The sequence below is a fragment of the Colletotrichum phormii genome (assembly GCF_030913505.1).
Source record: "Colletotrichum phormii strain CBS 102054 chromosome Unknown BDP81scaffold_5, whole genome shotgun sequence".
Classification (NCBI taxonomy): domain Eukaryota; kingdom Fungi; phylum Ascomycota; class Sordariomycetes; order Glomerellales; family Glomerellaceae; genus Colletotrichum; species Colletotrichum phormii.
This window is the reverse complement of record NW_026851447.1, coordinates 241,419-268,627: the sequence shown is the minus strand read 5'-3', so window position 1 is coordinate 268,627 and position 27,209 is coordinate 241,419. Positions and strand designations below refer to the sequence as shown.

Here is a 27,209-nt window from a genome sequence, read left to right as displayed (position 1 = left end):
CGACACTATTTGTTTAGGAGATGGCAGACCGTGGAACTGGATTACGCTAATCCCAAATGAAACCAATTATATCGTCACGCGGCTCGCACATCAAGCTGGGAAATAGGTCGACCAACGCTTTCCCCACGTGTTGCAGCCACCAGGAAATCACGGGATGCTATCCAAGTAGCTTAAACACCATTTCGACCCTTTGAAACAGCTTCGCGATACCGATACACTTTGCCCGATAAGAAAGTCGCACGCGACCCTCTGCCACCATACCGCCCCCAGCAGATCTCCGCGCTCCCTCCTCTACCCACCAAGCAGGCACTGCAAGCCCACAAGTCCTAATTAACCTCGATAAACCTTCTACAGGCCTTCGGGAACGGGGAGGGAGCTCCACCAACAGCAGCAACTCCACCGTTGCTCAGGCCGAGAGCTACGAGCTTACCGACTACAAAAACATCACCGCGCAGCAGACCGCAAAGGATCTCGAAGCCCGACGAGAAGAGAAGAAACTTTGGAAGAGAAGGTGGCTCGACGAGCAGGACGATATGAAGTTCTCACACAGCATTCAGTTCAATGCTGTTCCGGACTGGAGCAGCCATTACATTGCCTACAGCAACCTAAAGAAACTGTGAGTGTCCAATGCCTCCTCTGGCCTTGCCATGTCGTTAGGATCTAGGCCCACTAACTAACCTTGCATTGTAGGATCTACCAACTCGAGAAGACAGTCCACCAAACCTCCGCAGGTGACGCCGAATCAAGACCTCTTATCCGAAACGAAGATCCCGAAGATGTGTTTAGCCGTGCGCTTGGCGTAGAATCGGAGAAGATTTGCTCCTTCTACGTATCCAAAGAGGGCGAGCTTCTCGACGAGGTGAACCAATTGTTGGGAGACGTTGGCAACCATTCTTCAGAGGACGACGAAAACGATGGCGAACCCAGGCGATCATTCGGCAGCGCCTCCCGGCCGGGACTATCCGTCAACGGCAGGAGAACTTCCGTTTCGATCGATGGCAATATGGAGGACAGTGACGACGACGAGGATGATGATGAGACCACCGGGTTGACCAAGAGTCGCTCTAGCCTTGGAGGTGGCAGACGCAAGACCGCTCCGAATCTTGGGCATTCGGTCACCGATATGACCGCTTCAACCGAGTTGACGCTGGGAAGGTCGCTGCGGCGGTACAGCACGGCGAACGACGAGATGCCGGATCAGACCTTCCTTTACTCCTCGGGTATCATGCTCAAGAAGCGCATCATCAGCCTCTACGTCTCGCTCTGCGAGCTCAAGTCGTACGTTCAACTCAACCGGACGGGGTTCAGAAAGGTCTTGAAAAAATTCGACAAGATTCTTGACAAGGAGCTGCGGGTCAAGTACATGACCGCCAACATCGACTCCGCATACCCATTCAAGCCGGAGAACATCAAGAGTATCGAGGAGAATATCTCCAAGATGGAGAAGGCGTACGCCGAGATTGTGACTCAGGGCGACGAGGGACTTGCCAAGCGCGACCTGAGATCTCATCTCCGCGAACACGTCGTGTGGGAGCGCAACACTGTCTGGCGAGACATGATTGGTATGGAGCGTCGTGCGGAGGCTGCGAGCTTGGGCAGGGGGCTTCTGGGAAGGGATGGAGCGACGGGATCCAGGCGACTGCAGGGTGATGATGAGCTTGCCCCAGTCACCAAGGAGGTGGTTACTCCCGTGGGCCGTTTTGTTGTGCCGACGTGGGTTGCCAACACGCCTCTGCTCACCCTCCTGATCGCTGTCGGCGTTTTTCTCCTTCTCCTTTTCCTCCCCATCATGGAGAAGCCCGAGCAACAGAACTGTTTGGCGTTGCTCGTGTTTGTCAGCATCCTTTGGGCTACAGAGGTGAGTTCTCCTCTGGACTGAATGTAGGTGATCGATGCTAACCTCAAGGCAGGCCATTCCGTTGTTCGTTACGTCGCTTATGATACCCTTCCTCTGCGTCGTTTTGACTGTCGTTCGCTCTGAAGACAAGCCTTACAGGAGGCTTGATGCCAAGGCCACTACAGCCTACATCTTCTCGGCCATGTGGACACCAGTCATCATGCTTCTCCTCGGTGGATTTACCCTGGCTGCGGCTCTATCCAAGTGCAAGATTGACAAGCGGCTCGCGACGTTTGTCCTGAGCAAGGCCGGCACCACTCCGCGCACCGTACTCATTGCCAACATGCTCGTTGCAGCATTTGCTAGCATGTTGATCAGCAACGTCGCTGCGCCGGTTCTTTGCTTTTCCATCATCGAGGTCAGTTTTCTCCCACCCCCTTCCTGTTGGGAATCACCACTGACTTGTGCTGTAGCCCATGTTGCGAACCTTGCCCTCAGAGTCAAACATGTCTAAGGCTGTTATCATGGGAATCGCGCTCGCCTCCAACATTGGCGGCATGCTTTCTCCCATTGCCTCGCCTCAGAATGTTGTCGCCATTGGTATCATGAAGCCCGCGCCTACCTGGATCCAGTGGTTCTTCATTGTCATCCCTGTCGGCATTGTCTCACTGCTTCTCATCTGGATCTTGCTATTGATCACGTTCCAACCGAGCAAGGGAACCACGATTGCTCCGATTCGCCCTGTAAAGGAGAAGTTCACAGGCATCCAATGGTTTGTCTCCATCGTCACGCTTATCACCATCGGCCTGTGGTGCGGTAGCCACCAAATGGAGTCCATCTTTGGTGACATGGGTGTCATTGCCATCATCCCCATTGTCCTCTTCTTTGGCATTGGTATCCTGACCAAGGAAGACTTCAACAACTTTCCGTGGACCATCATCATTCTGGCTGCCGGAGGTTTGTCCTTGGGCAAGGCCGTCAAGTCATCTGGTCTTTTGCACACGGTTGCTGGCGTCGTTACCAAGGAGGTTGAGGGTACGAGTCTTTACGTCGTCCTCGTCGTCTTCTCAGCTCTTATTCTTGTCATCGCCACTTTCATCAGCCACACAGTCGCAGCTTTGATTATCCTGCCGTTGGTATTTGATGTTGGCTCCAACATGGACGAACCCCACCCGAATCTGTTGGTCATGGGTGGTGTTTTGATGTGCAGTGCCGCTATGGGTTTGCCAACAAGTGGTTTCCCCAACATGAGTAAGTTTCTTCAGAGTTACCAGGATCGGCAGATTACTGACCAACGACCTAGCTGCCATTATGAAGGAAGACCCGACGGGCCAGAGATACCTCCAAGTGAAACATTTCATCAGCCGAGGTGTACCCAGCAGTATTCTCACACTGGTTGTCGTCGTGTCATTGGGATATGGCCTGATGAGGGTCGCTGGGCTAGACTAAGGTCCATACGTGGCCGCTACGTACATGCATTTGGTCATTGGTATTTGATTCGTATGCTTGAAAGAAAAAATGCTGGGCTGCGTTTCCTTTGATTTGTTTGAAAAAGGGCGTAAACCCAAAGGCTCTCCAAAGGGAAGCCTGCGGTCGGAACATAGACACCGGTTCACATATTACACTTGGCTTTTCCCTGGGTTTTTGGTTGATAGTTTTATTGTTCTTTTATCGTATGTAGACTGGAGTAAGCGATAGAATGGTACTGCGACGCGTTTACTCGAGCAAGGATCCAGATAACTTTGCAGGTCTCTGCTGAATATCTCAACTTCAGCTGAAATTGACATCTCAGTGGAAAGGTGTGATGTTTCTGACGTAGTAGACAAGATGAAATGATGTTGAAAGTAAGCTTCCATGCATGTGACGCCGATATGCTCTGCGAATCCCGGCAAGCCCTCCAGCCAATCACTTTCCGTAAACAGCACATGTTGAAGGAGGTGGAGACAGGGTGCTCCAGGTGGAAGGGTGGTAGCGGCGCTAGTCCGAATTGGGCAGAGAAAGAGGTCATCGGCTCCCTTGTGGAGACTTCGCCCTGACGTACCGCCAGACGGCGCACTTTCGCCCAGCCATACCCGAACCGATACCTGGAGCTCAACAATCTCTCTCTCACACACGCGCGCGCCGTCATGATCGCATCTTGACGCTCTACTGTGACAAACTCGACGCTCCACTCTACGAAACACCCTTCTGATGAGGGTATAGTAAACATACAGCATATCCGCTCGGTGAGCTGGCAGTCGCCATGCTTTCGGCATTCACAGCTCGGCCGATCATAGAGCTAAAGCAACGGGATAAGTCCAAGATTGAGACAATCCTCGCGCATGGTGCGCTCCTCCCAAGTCGCATACTCCTAATGAAGCAGCCTCATCTAATGAATTGACGTAGGCGATCGTGTTTTCGTAGGCCTCAACAGCGGAGCTCTTCGCATCTACCGCCTCAACGAGCTGCCGCCTCCGTCGCCGACCCAGGCCAATGGCTCCTCCCAACCCGTTACGGCGAGTCCACAAGACGCAACCGACACCAACCCGACGACTGAACAGCCGAAGAAACCTACGGACCTGCTGCGCGAGGTAGAAAAGTTCTCCAACAGGGCGATTGAGCAGCTCGCCGTCATTAAAGAAGCCAACACTCTCGTGTCGTTGTCGAATTACTACGTATCCCTCCACGATCTTGGGACCTACGAACCCCTGGAGACTCTATCGCGAACGAAGAACGCCACCTGCTTTGCCGTCACATCAAACATCGTGAAAGATGCAGCGACCGGAATACCAGAGATTATAAGTCGCCTGGCGGTGGCTGTCCGCCGTCGATTACTGCTATGGAGCTGGCACGAAAGCGAGTTGAGCGCCGATGTTGGGGAAGTCACACTACCGGAATCGATACGAACCGTCACATGGGCCAGTGCGACAAAGATTGTATGCGGAATGAACGCGGGATACGTTTTGGTTGACGTAGTTACTCACGAGGTCGAGGATATCAACAGTCCAGGCTCCGCGGCATCAGGCGGGCAGGCTAGTCGTTTCGGAGCGGTGAGCAGCGCTGGAATGGGCTATATGGGCCTCGGAGGATACATGCCCAAGCCGCTCGCCGCGAAGCTGGCTGAGGGCGAGCTTCTACTGGCCAAGGACATCAACTCAATGTTCATTACGGACGAAGGGAAGCCAGTTGAAAAGCGACAAATTCCGTGGCAAGCGGCTCCTGAGCAGATCGGCTACTCGTACCCATACATTCTGGCATTGCAAGCTCCGTCAAAAGGCTCGCTTGAAGTCAGGAATCCAGAGACGTTGCACCTGTTGCAGACCATGCCCCTCCCAGGCGCGGCACAACTTCACTTCCCACCACCTAATGTTAGTCTCGCTCACGCGGGGAAGGGATTCCACATTTCCAGCGACCGATGTGTTTGGAAAATGGGAGCTACCGACTACGATTCGCAAATCGACGAGCTGGTGGAAAAGGGCAAATACGACGAGGCTGTCAGCATCCTTGACATGCTAGAGGACGCCCTCCTACGGAATAAGAAAGAGACTCTCCGAGAGGTCAAAATGCTCAAGGCCGAAACGCTGTTTAAGCAAAAGAAATTTTACGACTCCATGGATCTCTTCAACGAGGACGATGTCCATGCACCGCCCGAGCGAGTTCTGAAGCTTTTCCCGCCTTCCATTGCCGGAGAAATGTCCGGTTGGGCGCATGGAGTGCAACCGGACGAATCCGGTAGCGATGAGAGGGAGGGTGAGGAGGAACCGCAGAAGAAAACAAACGGGGATAAGCCCAAGGAAGATGCAGCGGAAACCCCCGCGTCCCCTGCAAAAGGAGGCGTAGGCTTTGCCAAGTTATTTATGGGTTCTCGAAAACCGGTGCAACCAGATGCCGCCTCGATCATATCCAAGAAAGACACGATAGATGTCGAAGAGACTGGAAGCATCAAAAGCAAGCCGACCGAAAACCAGCCGCTTGAAGGCGAGGAGCTCTTGGCTGCTGTCACATCACTTGCTGGTTATCTTGTCGGGACAAGAACGCGTTTGCAAAGGGTCATCGACCCAAGTACTGGCAAGCTGAAGCGGACAGATACGAATGGCTCCAACGAAGAGACAATGAAGAGCTTTATGTCAGGCTCGCACGACGATGAGTCGGGAAGCCAACTCGAGGGAGAGATCCGGAGGACGTCGCGAATTGTCGACACCGCTTTATTCCGGACTTACATGATGACGAGGCCTGCTCTAGCTGGGCCCCTTTTCCGCCTCCCGAACTTTTGCGATCCAGACGTCGTCAACGAAGCACTGCTTTCACACAGCCGATACAACGAGTTGGTGGACTTCTTCAGCGGCAAGAAGCTTCACTCACAGGCGCTTGAGCTTCTCAAGCGCTTTGGGACTGCCGAGAAACCCGACGAGGCTGCACCCGGCCTGCATGGGCCTCAAAGGACAGTCATCTATCTTCAGACACTGCCGCCGTCTGAGATTGATCTCATCCTACAATATTCAGAGTGGACTCTGAGAGCGGATCCCAAGCTGGCCATGGAAGTGTTTATCGCCGACTCCGAAAACGCCGAGACGTTACCTCGTGGCCGGATCGCTCGCTTCCTAGGTGGGATCGATCCAGGACTAGAGGTGCAGTACCTAGAGCACATCATCTCCGAGCTTGACGAGTCGACTCCGGACTTCCACAATCGCCTGGTCGAGCTCTTCATCAAGCATTTGAAGGAAAAGAAACGGGACGATGAATGGGATGCAGAGATGGACCGTTTCGTGCAGTTCCTCAAGACCAGCAGCCAGTACAGTCTTAGCAAGGCGTTCAGCCTCATTCCACGCGACGGTAAGTTGATGCCCTTCGATGGCTTGTACCAACAGTAACTGACATGGTGCAGATCCTGCTTTCTATGAAGCTCAAGCCATAGTGCTGAGCAACATGGGCTCGCATAAGCAGGCGCTGGAGATTTACGTCTTCAAGATGAAGAATTATGCGAAAGCCGAAGAGTAAGTTTCAAACCTCCGGTGGGACATGACGGTAGCTAATTTCATTTTTCAGGTATTGTAATATCGTTCACAAGTCCAGAGACTCTAGGCCTTCGTCTCCAGACCAGTCACGACGTCCATCATCGGCAGATGATCCCGAAGATTCGGTTCCATCCATTTACCATACCCTTCTTTCGCTGTACCTGACTCCACCACCACCACATAAACCAGCACATGACCCGGCTCTCGAGCTACTGTCAAGGCACGGATCGCGTCTACCGGCAGCATCGACTCTCTCTCTGATTCCCGACGACCTTCCTGTTCGCGATCTCGAGTCCTACTTCCGAGGCAGAATTCGGTCTGCTAATAGCGTCGTGAACGAGTCGCGCATCGTAGCCCGGCTGAGAGACACGGAGCTGGTGTCGACGCAAGCGCTCCTGCTCCTTGGCGACGGCATACCTGGCGGACAGGGTGGACGCAACAGAAGGGTGACAATCACTGAAGAGCGTTTATGTGGTGCTTGCCACAAGAGACTGGGGCGAAGCGTGGTGTCGGTTCTTCCGGACAACAACGTAGTCCATTATGCTTGTTTCAACAAGGCAACGTCGCAGCGACTGCAAAGCTCTCGGGCAGGAAACTGGGCTCGAAGGTTTTCGTGATCGAAGGGGGTTTAAGAAACTGGCGTGCGAGTAGGCGGTAGTCTGGGGGCGTGTTGGTGTCGTTGCTTGTGTTTTCTTGTTCTTGGTACATATTGGTACTCGCATAGCCTGGGTTTTTGAGAGCGGCAGCATGATACAGCAATACCCCGTATATAGGTGGCAAAGAATGTACGATTGGCGCCGTGAAAGAAACAAAAACGAGGTGCCTGCTATTTTTTTTTGGCTTAATCCCCCGCCTTGATGTGTCGCTTCAGTCGTCCGAGGGGGGTGCCTCCTCGCCGTAATTCTCCTCCTCGAGTGCCTCGTCGACGGCAGATTTCTGTGCGGCGCCGTTCTTGGCGATTGCGGCCTCCTTGGCCTTGTCCTCTTCCATGCGGGCGGTGAGTTCCTTGTTGATGTGCTCTTGGGCGGCGTTGATGGACTTGCGCAGGGCGTTGAGGTAGGCGGACTTGTCGCCGGGGCCGGAGGATGGCGGGGCAGGGAGGGATTCGGAGAAGGTGAAGGGTTCGTTTGCGGGGGATTGGTAGGTTGCCGAGAATTGGAGGACCGGAGCGGCGGCGGTGCTATTTGTGTCTGTCATGGTTTTTTTTTGGTGGGAGAGATCTTTGGTTGGGGAGGGTTGGGTTTGTAGCGCGTTCAATGTACGGTAGCTGAAGTGGTTGCGATGTATTGATTTGGATGAGGCCGAACCGAAAAAGAAAGAAAAAAAAAAGGTATGACGAGAATTGAGCGGTGCGGCTCGTTGGGGGTTGGCTTGGAAAGGCTCAACTGCCCCTCCCTCCCTCCATCCATTCCAGCTGGTCCCAAATCCAATGTTCCGCTGAAGATGGAACCTGGAACAACTGCGGGGTTGATTACACTAAGCCAGCCCGCCCCCCCCCCCCCCCCCCAGCCCATGGATGCGCCGCCCAGGTCGTGCCAGGGTCGCAACCCGCGGCGCGTCAGGGGGGATGGATCATGGCAGGACTATTAGGTGGGGGCAGAAGAAAAGGACTCAGGGCAGTAATTCATTACACTGGCACGGCTGGCTCGCTGCACAATGGGTTGGATAAGATAGGTACCTTGTTCTATACAGAGTACTTCGTAGGCATCGTTCCTTGGTTCTGGCGGGCAGGGTAAGGTAGCATGGTCATCTGTTACATGGTGAAATCTGACGGGAGCTGACCCGGATTTGGTCCGCGGGGGTCGTTGGTTGGATGCACCGCAATTGGGGGGATTTGCTCACCGCAAGCGAAGACGGCCGCCCGTTGCCCGCTTCCTCAGCAACGAGAGTCGACATTTACCTAGTAATGCAGGGTTAAGTTGGATGCGGCCGCTGACCGATGGCAAGCGATGGATGGATTGATACGGATAGACAGCCAGGTATAATTACGTGCAGAGCAAGCCGCAAGGTATCCGTAAGATGCAATGGGACCCATTCCCGTGTACAGAGTACTTCGTACCTGAGGGACATTGTCAAGGTAGATTGCCTACAGGATCGCAGCCCGTACTACGGAGCACAGAGGCATTGATGCTGATCTTTGTCCCTTGTCTACCTCACACTTCGGCTCTGTGAGGGTGAGGCGCAATCCACTCCTCGCGCTTTCTCATAACCACGCCTATTTCCTCCCTCACCTCGTATTCCCCCGGCCTTTCTTACATCACCACCCTTTCTTTCTTCCAGCTTTCCAGGTTTCCTCGATCCTCGAGCACCACCACCACCACCACCACCACCACCACCCTTTCGAGGTGCTCTTGATTGCCCGACCGGACGAACAACCTTTTCATACTGCTCTTGCCCTCGCCAACCATTTCACTTTAACAAACCGATCCAAACAGAACAAACCTTCAAGAATCCTCCACCCGATCTTCGTTCGAATCGTCCGAAAAAATCCAAGATGTAACAGAACCCTAACACATCCACGACAATGCAACCAGCACGACCCCCGCCGCCCCGAGCGCCGGGCAGCTTCAGCCCTCTGCCGGGCTCGACAGATTCCACCGCACCGCACCCGCAACGTCCACGACCGCCCGCCCGCGCCGAGTCGTCATCGAGCGAAGAGAACCTCGCCATTCACATCGTCAAGCCCCGATCACACGCTCCGAGCGCGCCCACCGCCCCTTCCACCAGCACCCCGATCTATGCTCAGTTTACCGCCCAGGCCAATTCGAGCACCGCCAGCCTGCAAAACTTCTCGCGCCCGACTGCTCACCGGTCGGGAACCACGCCCGGAGGTCCAGTAGGCCCTGCCTCGGGAGGAGGAGGAGGAGGAGGAAACGATCTGAGCGCGAGTGTGAGCGCTGCCGCTGCTGCCCGCACCGCGAGCCCTCTGACCAAGGGACACTCGAGGAAGCACAGCCAGACGCCCGGCCTGTTCGACTCAACGCTGCCCTCGACGAGCCTCTCGAACCTGTCTCAGGTGGGCATGTCACACCCATCTGCCAACTCATCTTTAACACTTCAGCAACAGCAACAGCACCCGAGCCCTGCTCTCTCTGCGAGCCACATCGCGGCGCAGGCAGCCTTTCAACACCAGAACACCCAGCAACACCAGCAACACCAGCAGCTTCAGCACGCCCGACAGCGATCGCAGACCGTCCCGAACCCGGCCAACGGAGACGCCGAGAGCGCAAGGAGGGGGAGCAGCGGAAAGGGCCCACTCAGCCCGCCTATGCTAAGCCTGACCGAGGCAAGCGGTCCACGAGAGAGCGGCTTTGGAACTCAGGGATACCACAACGGCCTACTTGGAAGCCATTCAGCCGCCGCGACCACGGCAGCGAACGCAGCCAACGCAGCGGCAAACGCAGCGTTCCCGCGATCAGGGCAGACATCGCCTGGCTTGCCCCAGTCGCAGCATCAGCAGCAACAGCAACAGCACAGTCCTATCAACCCTACGCCGCAACTTATTCCAGATCCGAAGCCGGTGAAGCCAGAAAAGTCAAAGGTCAAACTCTTCTCCCGTCCGGTCAAGATCGGCACCAAGGGCGACCCTAAAGACAAACCGCTCCCTAGCCCGAGCAAGATCGGCAGCGCGCTCGCATCATTACAGCGCGGGAATTTCAGCACGAGTAGTCTCATCGATACCAGCGGGCAATCTATATACAATCTCAACAACGCATCCTCCGCAACCATCAGAGCAGTGCCCGAGACGCCCACCATGGAGAAGGAGGGCAAGGAAAAGGAAAAGAAGCATCATTTTTTGTCGCGGCAGAAGCACAAGCTCAAGGATGACTACCATCTACCGCTGTCTTCCGCATCGAGCAATTCGAAACCGACAGACCCCAGCGCCCCCTCGAGTTTGTACAGTTTCAACTTACCCCCTAGTCCGGCCCCGACTGCAACGTCGTTTGGCAAGGGACGAAGGGACAAAAAGACTGAAAAAGAGAGCAGCAACCTCGGCGTCGAGTCGAGTTCTCTCCCGTCGGAATGGCCAGGTCCAAGCAGCCTGCCGACGTTGACGCATCAGTCGTCGTATCTCTCTGAACCCATCGACGCAGGCAAATACGGCCTCAACAGCATGGCGCTCGACGATGCATGGCCGTATCTGAAAGCCAAGATGCTCGTTATTTTTGAAGGCGAAGACTTGCGACAGCCCGTGGAGGATTTCAATAGGCTGGTGACATTGCACATTCAGTACTGCATCCAGCGCATGTCACCCAACATCATTCTCGAGGATTTGCGCGAGCTCTTGTCGACCGGCTTTGCCTCCCTGGACCACACTCTCCGGCGCACGCAGGAGGACAAAGTCATTCCGGCTCTCGTCGAGATGTGGCTCATTACCTATACTTCGATTCTGCCCTATATGCAGGCCGTCTTCCTCCCCTTGGACCTGGAGTTCTCTGGCTGCGGCGTTCTTATGAACCCGGACCAAGCACGTCAATTCTGGGGCGGCGTCAAGTCACAATCTTCCGACAGCGGTCCGTACGTTAGTCCCGCATCCGCAGTGCTAGACGTGCGTCGCATCGTACTTACGGCCTACCGTGACATTGTCATCCTCCCCCGCTACGACTCCCTCAAAGCCATCTTCTCTCGACTGTCTCTCGAATTTCTCCCGTCCTCCTTCGCCTCCCTAGCCCTCGCATCTCCGCTACCGGATCCGGCGCTCTCATCGAGCCCCGCGGATGCAATCAGCATGATGCGACCCGGCACAGCCATGAGCCTCGATCCGTCCGTGGCGAGCTACAACTCGAACGCGACGACGCTGCTGGGCGACGGAAGCGCGGGAGGCGGCGGACGTAGCCGTGCCATCAGCAACGTCAGCTACGCCAGCGGCGGGAGCGACGGCCAGATGCGCCCGTTTACGCGCGAGCAGAACGTCGAGGACTCGAAGCAGGTCACCGAGATGGTGGGACGCATGTTGCAGTGCATGAGCATACTCGCCAGCATCGGGGGCGTGACGGGCGACGGCGGCGACGAGGGGAACAGGAGGATGGAGGAGCTGTGTCGGCTGCTGAAGCTGAATTGGCTTGGTAGGGGCCGGACGGGCAGGAACAGGAGGGGTATTGTGGGTGGGAGGAGGAGGGAGATACCCGAGTCTATTAGGGAAGGGTTGCGCGTTGTCTAAGGGGGCGGCCGTGATGGTTTGGCTTTGGTGCTTTTTCGCCCCGACCGTTCACCTGCTGGTAAGGGGAGGCGTTTATTCTTGGGATCAAGTTTGGGGGCTGTGGGTTTTAGACGTTCTTTTTTGACGAGGTGAATAACGCGGTGAAATGGCTACGGCCTCCGTGATGGCGTTTGTTTTCTGTGGGATTGGGCTGTATCTGGGAATTTCTCGTTACTCGTTTTGGAAGGGGCGGCAGCTGGATGGCCCTTCTTGTTGTTACATGGAGAAAGAAGCAAAAAGGTTACCAATGGAAGAGAGACGATGATGTTGATTATGGTGTTTGTGGTTCGTGATGAAGGTTAGGTTGAATAAGATGTTGTTTGATGTGTATTTGTATGGATGAGCAGTCCACGTGATTTATGCCGTGGTGCTTGAATATGGCATTTCGGTGAATCTCTTCGTTGGAGCCTACGTATCTTGTTTACTTACATTACGCTGGGCGCTTCAGATGGCCTGAATCCCATGATTTCTTGTACTTTTTGGTGATATCATGCGCGTCAGACTTGGAGGTTTCTAGGCAATACCGATTAGTCGGTGTGGAATCATACATCGCCGGTCCTGGAATTTGTTCACGATCTTCTGTTGAACCAGTTTTTAGTTCTTGTCTTTGGATTGACATCACTTTATGGTGTTGACAGCGAGTTTGGAGCATCGTGTGAGTTCCGTGTAGTCAAATCGTGTATTTTGTATGGTGCATATCCCGTCAAGGTCGTTATTTGGCGCCTGCAAAGACGAAATATACCACTCCATGATTTCCCTTGAACGCCATATCCCGTCATATTCAATCTTTTGCGCCTGTCCAGCCGGACCAAGACACCCCGCATGTCCCCATCTTCAAATTCCCGGCACGTCATATTCACGAGTCACAGGAAGGGGCAAATAACAGCGTGATTTGCGGAGAAAAGTTTGTCATTTTATTGGAATTTCTGCTTCTCGTCGCGTCCAAAAAGTCGCCCGATTTCACACACTGCTCAAGTCTCCCTGGGCTCGAACAGCTTGCCAGAAGCGCCCTATTCTGGAAATCCTGTTAGCTTGCGTTCAAACAAAATTAGATTTTTAGTGAAAAATGCGGGTTTTGGAAATAAAATCAGACATCCAAGGAAGAATTATCCCTCATCTGTCGTGTTAAGACACGCTTTTCAGCGTGCCCGCCTATAGGCTCAGGCTTACGACTCAAGAGGAAACTGCAAATTCGGTGTGGAAGATTCATCATGATGTAGTATGGGTGTGTTGATGTGTGAAGGGATAGATGAAGTACTAACCTTGTGACGTGGGGTTGATGGAAGAAGGGATGCTGTGTGGTCAGTGGGAAGAGGTCAAAAAGGTATTAGTAGTTGGCGTCATGTGTTCCTGGATCTGAATTCACAGTTGTCAGCGATGTTTGCTCTTCGAGGCAAGAGATGCCAATGCTGATGAAGTGTGAAGATGATGTGTCAGACAGAATATACTGGCAAGTAACAGGTTCCTTTCGAGGGGAACCCGAACAGACTAGGTTTCTTCATGGTCGATTCGGTTGGGAAAAGAAGACAATGTTTCTTGAATGTCATCATTCGGAGTGGGAATGTAGTAGGCTTGTGAAGCCGTGAGAAAAGAAAGTTGTGATGCTTACCTGTACGCGGGCGTCGCAGCGACAGCCAGGGAGCGCGCGCAAACGCAAAACACTTCCTGCAAAGCTTGGAATAAAGCTTGCAGTTGCGAGGCAGCGTCGCGGTCCTGGCGGTCGATGCGAGGTGGCGTGAGAAGTTGGTTGGACAGAGATGGTAGGAGGTGAGGTTTGACGTGCAGGAGAAGAGATTTTATAGATGAGGCTCACGAAGAGAAGAGTGGAGTCACAGCCTCAAGAGATTTTTTTTTTTCTTCCCCTGGCACCCGATCCTTTGGGCGAACAGACCCACATACCCCTCACGTGACTCGAGCTTGGATCTCTGGTCGGGTCCGAGAAAGCCTGGTGGGGATTGGGGGGGAAGCTAAAGACACAAGGCACCACGTGACCTTGAAGCTCGGAGATATTCGCCGTAGTGGCCGATCCCCGCCAAAGAAGGATTTAGATTGACCTCATTGGACCCCTTCTCAAGGTTCATGTCACCAGACGAAGCCGTGGGCGAGGCGACCCAACACCTCTCTCTCTTGTCCTCCAGTGAGGCATGTATGGGGTCGAGCAAGTAAAAGTGACCGGGTGATTCGGGGGACACGTGGTGGCCATTGACGGAGGCAAAACCTAGGCGGAGGACGGGTAGGTCTACGCGATTCCGGCGCTGTCATTTTCGCACATTTGTCATGTTGCTGCCGTGGAGGCCATCGCAGCGGAAATTCGGGGTGTGGTCCAGCGAGGTAGGTTGAAAGGGCGGGAGTGAGAGGATCGCAAGTGTCCGGCCCGGGCCCTCCTCCTACTTACGACAGCGCTGAGCACTGAGGTGAGAGGTGGGCTTTTGCTGTGCTGGTCAAATCTGCTACACCTGCTTGACCCCTGGGTGGATATTGCTGAAGAAGCTTGCTTGCCTTGTTGTATAAAAGTGCTGATCGCAGTCACTCAACTCTTCTCCATATGTGCATATCCAGCATTTTTCTGGAGCTTCCCGCCAGCCTATTCCGGCATATCCATGTTTCTTTCTGTATCCTCTTTTGTTACATAGCGTATCTTACAAAACGATCAGACCCACTCTGCCGATGGGAGAAGGCGGGCAGCCTGACTGGCAAGGTCGCGCACCCGCCCACCTCACGCTTTCTCTGTCCCTGCTCTGTTCCCGTTCCCCAGGGGCCCTCTCTCCAGTCCTGCCCGTCTCTCTTTCTCGCTCGACCTCGACCTTATCCCGCCATCTTATGCCTTATGCCTTGTACCTTGCCTCGTCTTAGCTTACCTTGCTCTGCCTTCTCTGCCTTCTCTCACTGCTTCCATTGCTGTCTCTTGATCGGCCTCAGGGTTTGGATTTGGCCGTAACTTGACGCCTCGCCTTTCTACCTCACGGAGTACCTTACGGATACAACCTACCATCTCAACAACACCACTTGGAGCGTATCCCACTCCTCCTCAAACACCCCTGGCTGAAGCCTTTTTTTATCATTTGTTCCAGTCTATCGGGGTTCCGGGCGCTCATCTCGTTCCGCAGTACTGCTTAATTGCAAAGTGGTACTCCCCCATTCCCGCCTCAAACAGCCATCCAGCGAAGCAAATCACTTGGGTTTCCGCTGCCCGCTTGCAAAAGAGCCAGAGCTCAGCAGGCCCAGGCTCTCTCTCTCCCAGTTCCCTTTGGTTGCGTCTTTGCGTCTGTCCGTCCTTCTTCAGCCAGCCTGCCAACACCGCAACGCAACGCACCGCACCGCACCACTCACCCACCTCCAAAAAACCCCCCCAAATCTTTCTCTCTCTCTCTCTCCTTCCCGCTTTCCTGACAAGGCAAGGCGGCGCGGAAAGGCTTGTTCGTTGCGCTCGACGTGTGCAATAAAAATTGGGCATCTCGAACCAACCCGCTCTCCGAATGTCATCGACACCGGTTGATTGAAGCATACCTCGTCCACTCTCACGAGATTTCCACCTCTGTTCCGCTCGCTTTCGCTATCGCGCGAAACCTCGACACGTCTTTGCGTCGGGTCGTATCCATCCATCCTTTCGAGATTAGACAACCAACCCATTTTCCCTTCTCCGTCGCCCACGTCTTTGCCGACGCCAACTTTCTCCTACTTACTCAGTCGGGCTCTCCTTTGGTCGCAGGGCACCCACCCGCCATCTCACCTCCCCCGACTTCATTTCCACTTCTTTTGTTGTTTGTCGTCGCATCCCGACCTCCTTAACACAATATCGCCAAACCCCCCGTTGTCGTCACGCCGATCATCGATGCCTTCTTGGTCCCTCTTCACCTGTTGACCCGGCCGTTCGCATTAAACGACTCCTATCGCAATCGATAACGCTAGTCGAACCCGCCCGTACCACGCGATTGACACCACTTCCCGCGTCTTGCAAATCACGACTCCATCGCTCCCGCGTCGCGCCCATCTCCGCAACTCCAGCCGCCCCAATCCTCCGTACTTTTGCGGCCCCGATTGTCGATTGTCGTCGCGATAGACCGCCTTCAGACGCAGGCGCATGAGATAGTGCGGAGGGTAGACACGTCGATAACCACGCTGTGGATTATCGACACGCCGAAGACATGATGACGAGTATGGGACCGTCTTTTGCAGGCCATCCTGCCGGCATGCAACAGCATCCAGGTGTACCCGGGCACCCCATGGCTCAGGGTATGCCTCATAACCCAGGGCAGCAAGGCCCGGGCGGAGGAATGCCTCACCAGATGCACATGGCAGTATCAGGGCCTGGTGGTCAGGTTAATCCAAATCAGTTGATGGGCGGCATGCCGCCGGGTGCTGGAGGTCCGAACGCTCACGCTCTGCAGCATCTCAATCCTGCCCAAAACCAAATGTTCCAGCAAAGTCAGTTTGGTAACTGTATGTCGATTCTCCTCATCTAGGCCCGTCTCGTCTACTTGCTTCCCTACTGACCAAGTCGCGTAGTCCAAACTCCAGCGGCGATGGCGCACGCCACCCAGGTCGCGCAGCAGCGGTTGTTCCAACAGCAGCAACAGGCGCGACAAGCGCTCATGGCCCAGCAGGCCTTCAACGCGAATATGGCGGGCGTCAATGGTATGCCGATGGGGATGCCAATGAACCCGATGAACGCAGCTCAGATGGCGGCTATGAGGCAGGGCATGCGGCCGGTAAATATCGCACATCCACCTTGTTACTCACATTGCTTACGATGGGATATAGCAGCAACATAACCCCCAGGCACAAGCGATGCTCGCTCAGCAGATCGCTCTCCAGCAGCAAGCCGTCGCTCAACAGAATCAACAGATGCAACAACAACAACAACAGCCTGGTCAGCCGGTGCAGATGAACCCTCAGCAGCACATGCAGATGCAGCAGGCCCAAATGGCAATGCAGCAGCAGCAAGCCCAGCAGCAGCAGCAGGCTCAGCAGCAACAGGCTCAGCAACAGGCCCAGCAACAGGCTCAGCAGCAAGCGCAACAGCAGCAGCAGCAACAGGGCCAGCAACCCCAAGGCGGACCGCAACAGCCTCAACCGCAACCCCAGCAGACACCGCATCAGACACCGCATCAGACACCACAGCAGCAGCCCGCGCAACCCGTCAACCCTCAATCTGCAGGGCAGCCCACGCCGTCTCAGACTCCGGGTCCGGCCCCGAACCAGCAACCGCAGCCTCCTCAGCCTCAAGCCCAACCGCAGGGTCCTCCTCAAATGGCTCCCCAACCAGGACCGCAACAGATGAACCCCGCGGCTCAGGCTGCGGCTCAGGCTGCGGTCGCCAACAGCTTGGTTCTTGCTCAACAAAGAAGGGAAGGAATGAAGGGACACTGCCTACTCAAGTTGATGCAGTTCAGCGAACATTTGAGCGGCTTCCCTGTAAGTTGGAACTGAAGACAGCACTCTATTACAGCTCACTGACAGAAGATACAGGGCCCCAAGGGCAAAGACGACCTGTCCTACTGGAACAGCTTCGTCAATCAATTCTTCTCCACGAAAGGCGTGTTCCGACACTCTGTACACATTACCGACGTCGAAGACCAGGCAGATAAGCAATACGAGATAACATACCCTGCACTTCCTCGATACTTCCACACGCACTTCGACAGCGGTGTCAAGAACATGCAGTTGATCATGGAAAAGGGGATGACGGATCGACCGCTCCCTGGCGACGGCCACTGGATTGAGAATACCAAGTCCAGCCTGGTCTACTGGTATGATAGCGGTTCGCACGTAAGTTGATTTCTCCAATTGCCAAGGACACATACAGATCCTAACACTGTCGCAGCTTGTCGCTACGGGCACCGTCAGAGCTCACTTTGATGCGGAGCAAAAGATTGAACTTTTCGAGTTCTTGACAACCAACCACGAAGAATACATTTCTAGAAAGGCCGCCATCGAAGCTGCGAAGCCTGTGCACAACTGGGTCAAGGAGTGGCACAAGGTTAACTCCCCTGACACCAAGACTTCCCCAGAAATGAGCAAGAAGGGCAAGGCTCGCCCTATGAAGTCCCCGCAAAATCCTCCTCCAGAAGCACTGGTGGATCTTCCCGAGTCGGCGGTCAAGAGGGGTATGGGAGTTACCGAAGCTGTGTTCCAGTTCCTCGAGGTATGTGACAGCTCGCCCGCGCATGCATGTGGATCTCCGGCACTAAAGATGACATGCAGATTGCTGAAGTGATCGGCCAAATGAACCCCCTTTTCGCCTTCTACCACAACCACCCTAACCTCGGTCCATACGCTGCTCTTGAGCAGTATGTTGGCCAGATCAACGCCCAGCCGCAGCAAGTAATGAACGGTCAGCCCATGCCACCAGGCCAAGCTCCCAGGACACCCAGCTTCGGCCAGTTCCCGATGGGTGCGAGCCCAGCTCAGCCGCATATGCAGCTTCCTGGCTCGCCTCATGTCACTGGCAGCCCTGCGCAGGGCCACATGCAGGCACCCGGCATGCAGATGCAACAAAGCCAGCAAGGCACCAGCTCCAGCGGACCTAGTGCAAACACGTCTCCAGCTTCCAACAAGCGAAGACGCCCATCCGGCGTGAAGATGGAGGAGGACGGCTCCCAGGCACCTACCCCGGGTGGTCCTCAGGTCAACGGAGTCCAGAACAAGGGCAAGCCGCCTACGCCGCGGATGGCAAAGAGAATGAAAGGCAACCCGGCGTAAGCTGGAGGGGTGTCTTTGGACATTCAGGTTATGCTCTAATATGAGTCTGGCTACGCAGGCTCAGTAATGCCTTTTTTTTTTTTTTAATGTCATCATTATGCAGCATGGCGGCGTCTTATTGCTTGGCTTTCTGGCTCTGGGATCTCAGGGCTGTTCATATGCGGGTGTTTGGCAAGCATTTTGGACGTTCGGTGCTGGCTGGAAGCTCAATCCACCACATGTCCTATGTCGAATCTCGTTTGGCATCTAGGTCTCCCTTCACCCTCGACCGAGCCCACCTACCTGGAAGGGCAGGCAAGTTCCTGCACAACCTTGGGACGGGACTTCACCAATTGTCTGCTGCGCAAGTGGTGATGCCTCGGGTCGAAGGAGGCGCCTGCGCCTCTGCACGCCGGAGCAACGGCGCAACGGTAGCAAGTTGTTGCCTAGCAATCGAGATACGCAGAGGCTAATCGAGACAACAAAGCTTGTCCATATTCCTCCCCCCCACCTGTACGATATCACGCTCGGCTACTGTCTAGCTCGTGCTCACTGTTTCATGTTTATCCCTCGAGCCGCCTCGTATTGTCTGATTTGCCCATCGGGGTCTCGATCACGTCTCCAAGCTATTTTTCTTTTTTGTTGGCGAGGAATGAGTTGGGGAAAGATGGGTTTCCAAAAAAAAGAAGTTTTGTGGATTTATTTTTTTCTGGCGGAAAGCTTTTTTGGCTCCTTGTTCTAACGGCGGCGGAGGGTGGTGTTTTGTCGGCGTAGTCGTTACTTGTCGCTTTATTTTCCTCCCATCTTACAAATACCTAGTCTCTCATCGGAAAGGAAATATGCATACCCAGATTCTTGACAGGAAGTTGACTTGACTTGATGTGATAACGGTTGACATGTTTGAACTACTTGGAACTGTCCAGGTCAGGGTATGGTATCTGGTGACTACGATTGATGCTGTATGAAGCGCCTGCCTGCCTTTCACCATGGGCACGGCCTATCTATTTATGTTCAAAGCATACCAGAGCACGCCCATGTGTATGATCCATCGTCTCTATTAACTTCCTCTCATAGCATTAGTGGTTCCATCCAAACTAGCAACCTTATGTCGACTTCTCAGGGAACAGCGCTGGAAAGATGGGAGGACCCTTTGGGGATGGAAAGTGGAGGTAGCATCAAGGTATTCAAAAGTGTTTTGGTCAAATGGTAGGCATATTTGGGCAAAGAATATGAAGCAGCCAATCTATTTGTTAAAAAGCGCGTTATGTAACTATGGTATTATCACAAACGGCGTTGCCGGCACTGTCAGAAGTTGGCCCACGATACAGGAAGGGGGGGGGGGGGGGGAACACACATCTGGTGATTTTGTCACAATCATATCATTCCATTGGAGGGAAAAACACGCGGGTTCTCTGAGTGGTGCGAAAAGGAAGTATCTCACCACCCTGTCGGTTTGCACACAACACTCATCAACACTCATCGGAGATGGCTTGGGTATTCTCACTTATGATGGAACTTATCCGCCTTCCGCGATTATGTTTGTTTTCTTCTTCACTTGTTTGTCAGGGTGACTCTATAGATTCACAGTTTTTCGCCCGCAATTTTTATGTCATCTTCTTCACTGGACTGATAAATATCGCTTCTGCCTGTCTCACCTCATCAGAGGTAATAGGTAGCAACGTCGAGAAAGACCACCTGGCGACTTACGCGACGAACCAGGCAACATTATTCGAAAAGGTGCACTCAGAGGGGCTTACAGTCGAATCAAACCTTTGAAAATATGACATCCACCAACAGCCAAAACAACATCGAGGCAGATAAAGAGCGAAAGAGAGGAAAGAAAAACAAAATGCCTCTCTCCCGCTCCGCATCCGGCTTAGACGCCATCCTCAACCGTCGAGACGACGACGACGACGACGACGACGGAGTAGCAACCCATCTCCTTCTCTCCAGCCCCCTCTCGACAATAGCGAGATATCTCTACGAGTTTATTCCCGTTTCGCATCCCGTGGTGTATCCCAACGGCAACGACGACGCCGTGACGGTAGTCTGCATCTCCGACACGCACAACACCAAACCGCGCCTGCCGCCAGGCGACATCCTCGTGCACGCGGGCGACCTCACGGCGTCGGGGACGAAGAGGGAGCTACGGGAGGCGCTGGCGTGGATTCGAGCGCAGCCTCATCGGTTCAAGGTCGTTGTTGCGGGAAATCATGATTTGTGTTTGGATGAGGGCTTTGGACGGAGGCAGGGGAGGAAGGGGAAGGGGAAGGGAAAGGAGATGAAGCTTGCTGGAGAGGCACTAGATGGGGAGGGGTACTCGATATCACGCGGAGATGAAGACGACGACGACGACGACGACGATGGGTCACCGCTGGACTGGGGCGACATCATCTACCTAAACCGCACAGCAACGACTCTCACACTACCCCCGCGCCGCCCCAACGGCGGGGGAAAGACGTACGCTGACCGCGAGGTCCGCGTCTACGGGAGTCCGTATACGCCGCGATTCGGCAACTGGGCCTTTCAGTACCCGCGCTCCGGCGGCGCATCATCCTCCTCCTCCTCCTCCTCCTTCGCCGGCGCCACCTCCTCGCGCAAAGCAGACGCCAACAACATCGACAACGATAGCTCCAACCCCTGGCGCAACACCATCCCGCCCGGAACAGACATCCTCGTCACCCACGCCCCGCCAAAAGGCCACATGGACGATCCGCGCGGCCACTGGGGGTGCGAGATGCTCCTGGCGGAAATCTGGCGTGCGCGGCCGCGGCTGCACGTCTTTGGGCACGTACATTGCGGGCGCGGGCGGGAGGCGGTTGCGTTTGATGGGTTGCAGGCGGCGTATGAGGATGTTGTGTTGTTGGAGGCTGAGGCTTTTGCGATGGCTGCTGGTGTTGGTGCTGGTGTTGGTGGTGTGGTGATGGCTTGGGTCAAGGCTTTGCTTGCTCTGGGCTGGTGTTTCTTGGTTTGGGGATGGGTGCTTTGGTGGTGTGGAGGACGGAGGGGTACGGGGAGGACTGTGTTTGTGAATGCTGCTGTTGTTGGGGGTGTTCGCGATCGTTTGGTTCGGGAGGCTATTATTGTGAGGATATAGGAGTTATGTGTGTGTGACAAGTTGGAATAGGCTTTTCGGGAATGGGCGAAGGTCTAGTTTAAAGTTGACGTTCTCTATGAGGCTTCTGCTCATAGTATTGTTGCAGTTCGTACCTCAGTTGAAGCGATTGATAAAAGTGATTATACGACGTGTATAAAAGGACGGGAATAGGCGACTCTGACGTTTTCTAATTAGCAAAGTGAGGTTTGGTCTTACTGCGGAGTGAAGCCATCACAGCATTAGTCCATCTGACTCCTCGTCGTCTACAAGCAACGAACCCAGCTAACAATCACTGTATAAGCCCAAAAAATAAATAAATTTTTTTTTTTTTTTGAAATCTGAGGCCACTGTCATGAGAATTATATCGTATCCGAAAGTGGCAAAAGGATAGAGGTCCATCCAGGATTCGAACCTGGGCCTACGGAAGGTTCTGAGAATCAGAATCCGACGTCCTAACCAACTAGACTAATAGACCGATGATAATATTGAAGCTAGTCGAGCTGCTTCGGAATCCCAGGAGCCGGTGCGCGTATATGTAGCCTTTAAGCCGCGGCAAAGACGATTTGTTTCGAATGTGGCCGTGAAAGTGCATCGCAAGTGAGTAAGTAGCCTTTGGAAGAGCGCCTTCGTGTTTGCGGTGATACATGGCAAAGATGTGGGCCACGTCCTGTGCGGCTGTGAAAACCAAATATTCCTTTTCGGCTACCCTTTCTCTCTCTCTCTCTCTCTCTCTCTCTCCGCCCTAGATTCGCATAGGCCTTAGTCACAAGCCGGTTTGAAGTAAACATCGAGAGAGGCATCGAGAAAATGACTGCTAGAACAGACGAAGAAATCGAATCTGATTGATAGAAAACTCCTGAAACGCCAAACCATGCTATGCGCCTTATACTTGAAAGACTTCAAACAAGTACCTATGTCTCCCGCGCCTCTCTTTTTCATGGGCGCGGGTCTCAAACCAAAGAGGATACCCCAACGAAACAAAAATCAACGAGACGTTAGCCGTCCATGACTACAACCATCCGCTGCCGCTACTCTCTTTCCCCCTCTTCCATCCCCAAGCGCATCATTTCAGAATCGCAATCAACAAAACAAGAATGATAATAAGCACAACAATAGTCATCATCTGCTTATTCTCCCCAGCGTCCCTCGCAACCTTTCCCAGCGACCGGCGCGCCCGGTCAAGCCGGCCCTGGTGCCGATCCACAACCTCGTCCACCTCATCCAACATGGCGACGTGCGAGTCGAGCTCGTCGCCAATCTGCATGCTCAGCTCCCTCTGCCGCCCAATCGACTCGCCGAGCCGGTCCAGGTGGTCGTCCTGGTCGCGCATGATTTGCGAGTGGTACGCGTGGATCTGCTGGTTATCTATGCCCTCGGCCTGGTCGCGGTAACCCGCCGTGTCGGCGGGGTCATCGCGGTATCGTCCCGGGCCGAAGAGTGCGGCGACGGCGGCGGCGTCTTCTTCGGCGGCGGCTGCTGCTGCTGCCGCGGCGCCGGGGGAATCGGTGAAGCGGACGGTTTTGCTGTTGTTTGCTGCGGCGCCGCCGGGGAGGCCGCGGAGGGAGCCTTTGAGGGGTTTCGTGGACTGGGCGGCGTCAAAGTCGGTGGCGAGGGAGGGGTCGTTTGGTGATGTTGTGGTGGAGGAGGTTGATGGGTTTGAGAATCCGTGGAATTGGGAGGTCAGGTCTGAGAACTGCTTCTGTAGGGCGGGGATGGAGTCGGTGATGTTCAGGGCGGCGCTGCGGGAAGAAGAATATAAATTAGCGTTTGAATTGTACGTGAGAAAGGTTACGATTCTCATGCTGGTTTTGGAGGACTCCCGGTATGACGTCGGTTCGTTGAAGTAAAGGAAAGAGGACCAAAGGGGGGAAGCTCACCTCTCATCACCAGCACCCTGCAGGCGCTTGGCCTCGGCGTCTAATGCTTCCAAGCCATCTTTGAACTGATCGAGCGAGCGGGAGATGTGCCCGTCCTGGGTGTCGGCGTCGAGGTTGAGCGACAGGGCGCGCTGGCGCTCCAGGAGGGAGAGCTTGACGTGGTCGGCGAGCAGGTAAAGCTGGTTCAGGGTGGACATGTTCTTGGTCTTTTTTGTCTTGTGCGAGGGTTTCTATGGTAAAGATTTCGATTGTTCTTTTCACGTCGGTGTACGTTACGATTCCCGGCCGGCGCTTGTAATGGAAGGCAGAGTTCACAAGCAGAAGATTCGATTGGAAGGGATGACGATGGTGCAAACGTTGTTCCTGGATGGACCGGAGTGGTTGCGGATTCGGGGAGGTTTTGGAGGTGTTCATGTGCTGGGAGGGACGGGGGGGACGGAGACGGGGTGGACGGAGACGGGGGGTTGTGAGACAAGCGCTCAGGACGTCGTCCGCAAGAAGGGACTGTGAGTTACGTTTCTGTGCAGCGCGGCGCTGCAGTGGCAGGGGTCTTTGGGTCTGTATGCTTTCAAGGGTGCCTGGGGTACCTATTAGCGCCTCCGGTGGTTCGGGGTCACCTAACCCAATAATTGGGGAGCCTAGAACTGCAGTGCTTTGCGTGTTGTCCACGTTGACCTTGATGATGCATGCACTCCACCTCACATCTCACAATTTCCGCATCTAGCATGCACTACCTAAACTTGAAGTATTTCCAAATCCCTCTAGGCAGCCGAGAGTCTACCCTTACGCTGGAGCTAGAGCTCTATTGCCTCGTTCAACGTGTGTTCCTTTGACCATGCAATGCTTCCACATCGGCCAGTTCATGGGAATTGCTCTTCTCACATCTCACACACAGCTGTCTAGGCTAGCTTCTCATTCTCATGAGTTATGACCTTGAGTGTTATCCTGCCATATCCCGAAAACCGGCGAATGGCAAGTAGTTGTGTTCGTGACGTTTCAAACGTAACGCTCAGTTCCATGTAATGTAAGCAAGGCCAGCCCGAGCATCGTCTGACCAGTGTCATCACGGCGTCTGTAAGTCATACCAGATGGGCGACTATTTAGTATCCATAGCATACAGTTTGAAGAGTGATGCTAACAGCTGGATGAAAGGTCTCAAGTTCGATTTATAAGAGTATATGTAAATGCGGCTTTGCTGTGTCAACGACGACGAATACTTCGTGTAACACGAGTTGACAGTCCTTGTAAACTTGATAATCCCTAGGAGCAAGCAGCTATCTCCTCTCACGATTTATCGAATGACGTCTCCATCCTTATCGATCCCGTCTAGAGCCTCGAGAATGTCACTACCGCCCAATATGCCAACCGCGCCCCCGGTAGTCGATTTTGGCTTGTCCTGCCAGACTTCATGAAACTTGAGAGTCTCATCACTTGATGCCACAACAATAGTCCCTTCCTTTGCTGTACGGCTTCCTTTGCGCGCATTTGACGGTCCTCCTGGGTACGGAATGGCGTACAACGCCCGCGGGCCACCCACCCAAGCAATAGCCCCAACTTGCCGACAAGACGGCCAGCTGAAGATAATGAGGCGATATGGGTGCTCGGTTTGCGCGTAGCCATGACTGTAGCCAAACGTTGCTGCTATTTCCCGCCGTGTCGTAGACCAAATCAACGAGGTGACCTGCGCACCGACATCGATGGTGGCCAGTGGTGTGCTAGACGTCGTGTGAAAGAAGTGGATGCACTTGTCGCCCAAGCCGCCGCCAGTGGCAACGAGCCCGTTCTGCCAGGGGCAGAATGCGATTGCCTTGATTGCAGCTTCGTGCCGCCAACAGTGCGTTTCCATGCCTCGCTTGAACACCCGCAGGTCTTCTGTAGGCGCTTGTATCGTTCGAGGGATGCCTCCAATTACACCGGCCTCGATGGTTGCGCTTATCGGAGCGACGTCAAGCAACGTTTCCGCGCCTGAGATCAATCCATTGTGGCTCGCTTCATACTGCTTTGGCCGAGGGCAATCACTTCCTGAAAGGCTCCAATCATTTTTTGACCGGTGGCCTGTGCGGATCAAAGTCGTAGATGAGTTGTGGTGCCTGCGTTGTCTCTCCATCCGTTGTATCTCAAAGTAGCAGGCCGTGTTGTCGTTGCTCCCGGAAACAAAGTCTTGGCCGTCGGGAGACCAGACCAGCGCACATATCTGCGAGGTGTGCGCTGCGATCTTGGCAACGGGCGTCACTTTGCCAAACCACGTGTCACGAGATACTTCCCACAAGCTGGGCCACTCGACGATGTAGTGCAGGATGTTTCCTCGACCATCGCCCACCAGAAGGTCCTCTGTCGACACTGTAGCACTCGAGATGAAGGGGTTTTGTGATGGCCTTTTCGTCACTGATGGCCGCTAGCTGACGCATTCGACCGGAAACGGGTGGTGAAACCAAAACCGCGGAAGCATTTCGTCAATGAACGACAGTAGACCAAAGTAACCGTCCTTGCGTGCAAAGGCCAGAATGGCCTTATTTCCCTCGGCTGAGGAAAATGACAGAGATGTCAGACTCGTATGTCGCTGGTGAGGAGTGCGGTAGACAGGCTGGGGATCATGCCATTCCGACCATCGGTAGACAGTATTTCCCAGAGCCACAGCTAAGCATTGGCAGGTTGGAGAGTATGCCAAGGGCGAGCGGTAGTAGTCATCCTCGAGTCCCGGCGCTTGGAGGACTTTATACGGTGCCGCTGGCAGGCTGCGTTGTAATTTGACAGAGTCTAGCAACGAGCGTAAGCTGAACAAAGCACAAACGACTGTTATCAAAAGTCAACTTACCCGTGGAAGATGCGAGTACCTGGGCTGTATACTTTGGTCTTGGTGCCGGGACCGGACGAACCCTGAAATCGAGAATCTTGGCTGCTTTGTCGACCTCCAAGGCTTCGGCCAGTCTCTCTTCGTGTTGTTGGTGTTCCTCCTCTTCCTTCGGCCGCGGTCCAAAGAACTTTGTTCTGATTCGTCGACAGGGAGTAGACGAGGCCGGAGAAGGGCGCTTGGAAGAAGCTGGGGACAAGACCGACGGTCCAACGACGGAGACGGGGACGACGGGGCGGCAGGTAGGCGGTGTTGGCGGCGGTAGGGGGTTTTGCTTCATGCGGATCTTTTCAGAGAGGGGAGTTCCGTCTCGTCGAGGGATGTAGCGATGCATGTCCTAGGGGGAGATTGTTTCTTAGGTGTGGCGGATGGTGAAGAAGAAGAGGAGGAATGGAAAGGAGGATAAGCAGATCGGCGTGTCATTGTATACACGTAGCTAGCGTCGTCATAGGAAGCTGTGCTGATCGGCTGGGTTGATTTTACCTCAGGTGCGATTGTCTCAAGCTCTTGCCAAAGTTGATAGAAGAGTTGCAGCTTATGGCCCACTCCTGTACGATGAAGTATCACGTGGAAGTCGTACAAAAGTGTAAATTAAGGCAATAAATGGAAATATGAGGGTGAGTATTGAACAGCTAAATAGAAGATAAGTAGCGAAGGCCTAATATTGTCCCG

The 27,209-nt window shown here is 54.2% G+C and overlaps 9 protein-coding genes and 1 non-coding gene across 10 annotated transcripts; 6 read left to right on the top strand and 4 right to left on the bottom strand.

The window, feature by feature from the left end:
* Positions 1 to 533: 533 nt before the first annotated feature.
* On the top strand, positions 534 to 7,448 carry BDP81DRAFT_458858 (SPX domain-containing protein; the record flags this gene model as incomplete). Its single annotated transcript, XM_060593468.1, has 8 exons — positions 534 to 616; positions 691 to 1,858; positions 1,911 to 2,255; positions 2,311 to 3,088; positions 4,051 to 4,161; positions 4,223 to 6,649; positions 6,702 to 6,810; positions 6,863 to 7,448. 8 exons carry the CDS (start codon positions 534 to 536, stop codon positions 7,446 to 7,448), a joined length of 5,607 nt encoding a protein of 1,868 aa, XP_060447977.1.
* A 125-nt stretch (positions 7,449 to 7,573) lies between these two features.
* Positions 7,574 to 8,220, bottom strand: BDP81DRAFT_176218 (uncharacterized protein). The gene has a single exon (XM_060582215.1). The coding sequence runs from the start codon at positions 8,026 to 8,028 to the stop codon at positions 7,699 to 7,701; it is 330 nt and encodes a 109-aa protein (XP_060447976.1). The 5' UTR covers positions 8,029 to 8,220; the 3' UTR covers positions 7,574 to 7,698.
* Positions 8,221 to 9,355: 1,135 nt separating this feature from the next.
* On the top strand, positions 9,356 to 11,992 carry BDP81DRAFT_313957 (HbrB-like-domain-containing protein; the record flags this gene model as incomplete). The annotated part of the gene is made up of 2 exons (XM_060583946.1): positions 9,356 to 9,662; positions 9,702 to 11,992. 2 exons carry the CDS (start codon positions 9,356 to 9,358, stop codon positions 11,990 to 11,992), a joined length of 2,598 nt encoding a protein of 865 aa, XP_060447975.1.
* A 2,442-nt stretch (positions 11,993 to 14,434) lies between these two features.
* Positions 14,435 to 15,045, top strand: BDP81DRAFT_176146 (uncharacterized protein). Its single transcript, XM_060582213.1, has one exon. The coding sequence runs from the start codon at positions 14,577 to 14,579 to the stop codon at positions 14,967 to 14,969; it is 393 nt and encodes a 130-aa protein (XP_060447974.1). The 5' UTR covers positions 14,435 to 14,576; the 3' UTR covers positions 14,970 to 15,045.
* An 811-nt stretch (positions 15,046 to 15,856) lies between these two features.
* Positions 15,857 to 19,002, top strand: BDP81DRAFT_176166 (LIM-domain binding protein-domain-containing protein). The gene is made up of 6 exons (XM_060582214.1): positions 15,857 to 16,471; positions 16,538 to 16,740; positions 16,793 to 17,446; positions 17,501 to 17,800; positions 17,856 to 18,176; positions 18,236 to 19,002. Exons 1-6 carry the CDS (start codon positions 16,177 to 16,179, stop codon positions 18,731 to 18,733), a joined length of 2,271 nt encoding a protein of 756 aa, XP_060447973.1. The 5' UTR covers positions 15,857 to 16,176; the 3' UTR covers positions 18,734 to 19,002.
* A 1,126-nt stretch (positions 19,003 to 20,128) lies between these two features.
* On the top strand, positions 20,129 to 20,666 carry BDP81DRAFT_420836 (uncharacterized protein). Its single transcript, XM_060589879.1, has one exon. It carries the CDS (start codon positions 20,198 to 20,200, stop codon positions 20,486 to 20,488), a length of 291 nt encoding a protein of 96 aa, XP_060447972.1. The 5' UTR covers positions 20,129 to 20,197; the 3' UTR covers positions 20,489 to 20,666.
* Positions 20,667 to 21,225: 559 nt separating this feature from the next.
* Positions 21,226 to 22,127, top strand: BDP81DRAFT_420835 (uncharacterized protein). Its single transcript, XM_060589878.1, has one exon. The coding sequence runs from the start codon at positions 21,417 to 21,419 to the stop codon at positions 21,807 to 21,809; it is 393 nt and encodes a 130-aa protein (XP_060447971.1). The 5' UTR covers positions 21,226 to 21,416; the 3' UTR covers positions 21,810 to 22,127.
* Positions 22,128 to 22,200: 73 nt separating this feature from the next.
* Positions 22,201 to 22,284, bottom strand: BDP81DRAFT_t100. Its single transcript has one exon. It is a non-coding gene; the product is annotated as a tRNA-Gln (tRNA).
* A 242-nt stretch (positions 22,285 to 22,526) lies between these two features.
* On the bottom strand, positions 22,527 to 24,101 carry BDP81DRAFT_368947 (SNARE domain-containing protein). The gene is made up of 2 exons (XM_060586577.1): positions 23,687 to 24,101; positions 22,527 to 23,548 (listed from the first exon to the last, which is right to left on the bottom strand). The coding sequence occupies exons 1-2, from the start codon at positions 23,881 to 23,883 to the stop codon at positions 22,873 to 22,875; spliced, it is 873 nt and encodes a 290-aa protein (XP_060447970.1). The 5' UTR covers positions 23,884 to 24,101; the 3' UTR covers positions 22,527 to 22,872.
* Positions 24,102 to 24,831: 730 nt separating this feature from the next.
* BDP81DRAFT_512315 (WD domain-containing protein) lies at positions 24,832 to 26,871 on the bottom strand (the record flags this gene model as incomplete). Its single annotated transcript, XM_060595792.1, has 3 exons — positions 24,832 to 26,071; positions 26,159 to 26,479; positions 26,559 to 26,871. The coding sequence occupies 3 exons, from the start codon at positions 26,869 to 26,871 to the stop codon at positions 24,978 to 24,980; spliced, it is 1,728 nt and encodes a 575-aa protein (XP_060447969.1). The 3' UTR covers positions 24,832 to 24,977.
* Between the last annotated feature and the right edge of the window lie 338 nt (positions 26,872 to 27,209).